The 4,849-nt window shown below is 42.5% G+C and overlaps 1 protein-coding gene across 1 annotated transcript; it reads left to right on the forward strand.

Moving 5' to 3' along the window:
* Positions 1-318: 318 nt before the first annotated feature.
* Positions 319-3,899, forward strand: LOC149848158 (light-induced protein, chloroplastic-like). Its single transcript, XM_089980213.1, has 3 exons — positions 319-848; positions 940-1,135; positions 3,310-3,899. Exons 1-3 carry the CDS (start codon positions 391-393, stop codon positions 3,619-3,621), a joined length of 966 nt encoding a protein of 321 aa, XP_089836339.1. The 5' UTR covers positions 319-390; the 3' UTR covers positions 3,622-3,899.
* Positions 3,900-4,849: the final 950 nt, after the last annotated feature.

Here is a 4,849-nt window from a genome sequence, read left to right on the forward strand (position 1 = left end):
TGAGGGATATATTGCAATCTATTTTCCTTTTTTATAGGAAAGGGAAGCTACCACTTTCAAAGTTCTTAATGAAAAAAACTTACATGGCAGTCCTAGAGTAGCACTCTTTTGTCCATTCAAAATACAAAAGAAAGAGGAAGGGATTACTTAAATAGACATCAGAACCCAAACCAGATTCAGTAGAAACCTAAAGGGCGCGTTTGCCTGCGCTGAAAATCTTTGGATTTCTTGGCTCGACGTGAAATTTGGAATTTTCTTTTTTTTTTTTTTTTTTGAAAAGAAAAAATCTTTCAACACACACACACACACACTCTCTCTCTCTAGCAACAAAGAAGAAAGAGAGAGGGGTGACCTTTCGATCCTTTTGCTCTCTGGGCAGAAGTAGATAGAATGGGGAGCTTGACTTTTTCGCCTTCTTCCGCCCGACTCATCTTCACAGCTCCCGCCGCTGCAGCTCATCCCGCGGGCCGTCGATCAGTGGCGACCTTCGTGGGGTTCCGCCCCAACGCCACCTACTTCGCCCCTCGCCGTCCTTCCTCCTTATCACTCACCAAAAGCGATAAGCCGAAGGTCAAGCGATGGGGCCGGTTTGTGGTGGCCGCTGACGCCGGCCACACGGCGGTGGAGGAGGAGCGGTCGGAGAAGGAGGAGGAGGATCTGGAGCCGGTGGAGGTGGCGCAGTTGAAGCGCGCGCTCGTCGATTCCTTCTATGGAACGGATTTGGGGCTGAGGGCAAGCAGCGAGACGAGGGCGGAGGTCGTTGAGCTCATCACCAGGATGGAGGCCAAGAACCCCACGCCCGCCCCTACCGAAGCCCTCACCCTCCTCGACGGCAAGTGGATCCTCGCGTAAGAAGCTTGCTTTCCTTCATATTTCTATCCATGAACACCTCTAGCGTTTGGAAATTTGAGTGTGGATTCCTCTGTTTCCTGTTTGCAGTTACACTTCCTTCTCGGAATTGTTTCCCTTGTTGGCGACAGGAACGCTGCCGCTGGTGAAGGTGGCGGAGATATCGCAGACGATCGACTCCCAAAACTTCACGGTGGAGAATTCGGTTCTCTTCTCAGGGCCGCTGGCCACCACTTCCTTGAGCACCAACGCCAAGTTTGAGATCCGAAGCCCCAAGCGCGTGCAGGTAAACCTGCCTAATCAATATAGTAATTCATGTCCCTATAGAGTAAAATGATGCAATATTCTCTCTCATTTGAAGTTGGTAGTACCGTAGTAGGACTGTAGGAGTTCCTTCGGCTCTGTCGATTTCTGCATCTTCTGTCTCTCTGTTCGGCATCCATGTGTTTCTAATCGTTGTTTGAGTGAGTGAGGGAACACTATTTTTTCCTTCTTCCTCCTTCTAGATATCATTCATCATCCCCGCGAAAACTCTCTATCTGCGCCTCTACATCCATTGATCTGACAGTTATTCGTATCTGAGTGAAGTACAAGGAGATGGAAGAAACTCTGCCCTTCTAATTCTTCAAGACAGATGGTGACTTTCTGTACCCATCACGGCCTTCTTGCCTTCTTCCCGTGAGAGTGGCAATCTCAATAAGGCGTAGGGCTTACCACAGAATGAGATAGGCCGACCATCAAACTCAGGGGCGTTTGTAGCATAACCAAAAGTTAGCTTGCTTTGGCTCCTTGGTGTTGGAGTATGTGTACTTCTAGTAGTGTAGAAGCCGCATATTGGTTGGAAGTTGAACTTTCTAATAGAAGTGCAATAGCAGAGTAGAAGCCATACATCATTAACTCATTACATCTATTCAGCTGATTTCGAAACGGATCCTTTAACCCTTTTCAGACTATGGAGTCGTCAAAAAACAAAAAAGAGAAAAACCCAAAAGTTTGTGTTAGAAAGTGATTTACTTTTATGTGTGCTTTTTCACTTCTTTTACAAACCTTTTGGTCATGATTTTGAGGAAGCATTGCATGGAACCAATTTTTAAGATGAAAATTATATCCGCCATGGCCAACTGATTCATATCTTAAAATTACTCTTGGGGCATTTTGTCAAGTTCGTTGTTTTTTTTCTAAGGCTACCATGCATTCATCTTTCACCAACATTACATGCATCTTCAGTTTTCAAGTTGAAAAGTTTCATCTGTCAAACCTGAGGATCCTGAACTTGAAAGGAACTACAATGAACCATCTTGAACAAGACTACCAATACTGAGCCAATAGGGATTTCATAATCTTAGGATTCTGATACTAATTACGAGAAACACGTGCAACTCTTGCTTCTTTAATATGTTTTTCTTGAAACTCAAACCTCAATGGAAAGAGTAAAATTAATAACATATAGGGCACGGGATTTATCTGATTCAACTGAACCCCGTTTCCACGGGACAACAATAAACTAAGACGGGAAAATACATGAACTTACAAGACGGTGGTTCTTGCCTACAAAAACAATACAGCCAAACCTTTAACTTCAAGAAATAGATTGCGAGGATCCATGAGTTCTCCACCCAGCAGTCCTGTAGATTGAACTTTGTTTCTTCTTTAGTGTTGTGAACCCCTCTGCACTTAAGAAAACCGAAAAGTATTCTTCTTTAGTGTTATCTCCTATTATGGGTGAACATTGGTAAGTTTCCTAACTCAGACGGGAACTTAGAACTCAACCGGGAATCAGGCCCCTTCCTCTGGAGAGCAGTTTATATCATATTGTAAATAACAGATTCTTTGGTTATATTCAACTTCAAAAAAAAAAAAGGGTGACAGCCTAAGCGGCAATATAGGGCCCCACCGCCCAGACCTGGTCGCCCAGGTGGTGGGGCTGCGCCTAGGCTGCCTAGGCACCTCCTTTGACAACTAAGGTTTCACTTGGGAACCGTTAGGGTTGGGTCCATACTCATATCGATCGTATTCTCTGAGCATTGAATATAACTGAGGAATCAGTTAATAATATGACTTGATGTGGGACGATATTCAGTTGTCCATCAAAATCATAAGGACAATGTCAAGGAATCAATGATGCTCATAGAAAGGTGACTGAAAATCCAGAGATGATCTTTGATCTAATTCTCATTTCTTACCACAAAATGTCCTTTGAGTTAGAACTTGCATCTCTAGATTTTTCATTGGGTAGAAGTGAGGTATCCTGGAAATGATACTTGCCATATGAACTATGCTCTGCTCATCTTCATCATTATCTAGGAACAGAAGAATACTAGTGACATCAGAGTTAATTTTCTAAAAAAGAAAAAGCATCATACTTCTTTGTTGAGAACGAAGCTAGTTGAAATGCTTGCAGTTAGCAGTGATGCATGTCAAGGGCTCTTACTCTATTTATCTTGTGCTTGCTGTTGGCAGATAAAGTTTGAAGAAGGTGTGATTGGAACACCCCAACTCACTGATTCAATCGTGATACCGGAAAGTGTGGCAATTTTGGGGCGGAACATCGACCTTTCGCCATTGAAAGGGTTGATCACTTCGGTGCAAGATGCTGCCTCATCAGTTTCCAAGAGGATCGCAGATCAGCCACCATTGAAATTCTCTATCACTTCTGAGAGGGCTCAGTCATGGTTGCTCACAACCTATTTGGACCCTGAGCTGAGGATCTCAAGGGGGGATGGGAGCAGCGTCTTTGTGCTGATCAAGGAAGGCAGTCCTCTCCTCAAGTGAGAAAAAGACCATCCCACAGGCTCTGTGGTTGCATTCTGGCATGTCTTTTGTTGTTGATGATGGTTAATTATAATAATAAAATTGTTAAATTTATGCACTTAGTAGTGATGTATATTTGAGGCCTACCTGATTGTGTCCTCTTTCAACAGTGGAGGGGTTTGTAACTCAGTATGGAGGCCTGAACTGCTTGTCAACATGTATATGCATACCTCAAGTATCACGCTTGTTTGCATTTTCTACTGGAATTATATGAGTGAGATTTTTTATGTTGCCCTCCACTATATTGTATATTCATTAGTCAACTCTATTGACTAAAGCTATGTTACGAAGACACGGTTATGTGACACGAATTTGTGATGCGAGTTTCCAGTTTTTTTTGAAAAGTAGGACATGAGAACACGAATTTGTTAATTTTTTATTATAAAAAAATATTTTTTGATCTTTTAATATATGAAGATGAATTTTTTATTGCAATGCAACTAGAAATTGTTACTTGTTAAAATATGCTCGTACATGTTAGTGTGTCTCTCTAAACGTTGGCAAGTACCGTGTCAATGTGACAGAGACTAAGGGGGCGTTTGTCACACTTCCACACAAGGGAAGCCTATTTCCTTTGAAATGGGTCACTTTGGGGGGAAAGGGAGAGGGTGGTATGAACTCATTTTGACAGGAAAGTTATATTTTTTTTTTTTGCATTTATTATGTGGGTCCAATTGTATATTTCTCATAGGCATGTTTGTTTCACGTAAGATTTCCTATTTTCTGTGAAATAGAGTCTATGAATTCATAGGAAAGCATTAAACAAAAGTTGTCAAATTTGCCTCTCTTGGGTGTGAAACAAAAGGTCCTGAACGAAAGTGTCGGCCGAAGCATTGCCTATGGGGCAATTCATTCTTCCGTTTTCTGTGGGGCTCATTCTTTCACACCAAATGGCTTCTCCACTAGAAGGGACGGGGAAGCCATTTGTAAGAAAAAGTGAGATGGTGGTTTCCCAACTGCGTGTCCCTTTCGCACGAAAGGGAATTTCCTTCCTACCTTGTAAGAAAAGGAACCCTAATTTAAATATTTAAGGAGATGAATGAGATAGCTGGATGGTTAGGTCACACTATCGTAACCGAGAGGTCTTGAGTTCAAATCCTACATGTGTTATCAAAAAAAGAAAAAAAAAAGTGCAAGGAAACTCATCTATTGATGGCCTTAGGTAGGTCTGTCAACCGGTCGGACCGGG

The sequence above is a fragment of the Nuphar pumila genome, chromosome 1 (genome assembly GCF_984573655.1).
Source record: "Nuphar pumila chromosome 1, dmNupPumi1.hap1.1, whole genome shotgun sequence".
Classification (NCBI taxonomy): Eukaryota; Viridiplantae; Streptophyta; class Magnoliopsida; order Nymphaeales; family Nymphaeaceae; genus Nuphar; species Nuphar pumila.

What these genes read in the sequence shown, in the direction of transcription:
- LOC149848158 (XM_089980213.1), top strand. Translation starts at nt 391, where the DNA reads ATGGGGAGCTTGACTTTTTCGCCTTCTTCCGCCCGACTCATCTTCACA. An exon ending in GACGGCAAGTGGATCCTCGC is followed by an intron (nt 849 to 939) that starts GTAAGAAGCTTG and finishes TCCTGTTTGCAG; the next exon opens with TTACACTTCCTTCTCGGAAT. An exon ending in GAAGCCCCAAGCGCGTGCAG is followed by an intron (nt 1,136 to 3,309) that starts GTAAACCTGCCT and finishes TGCTGTTGGCAG; the next exon opens with ATAAAGTTTGAAGAAGGTGT.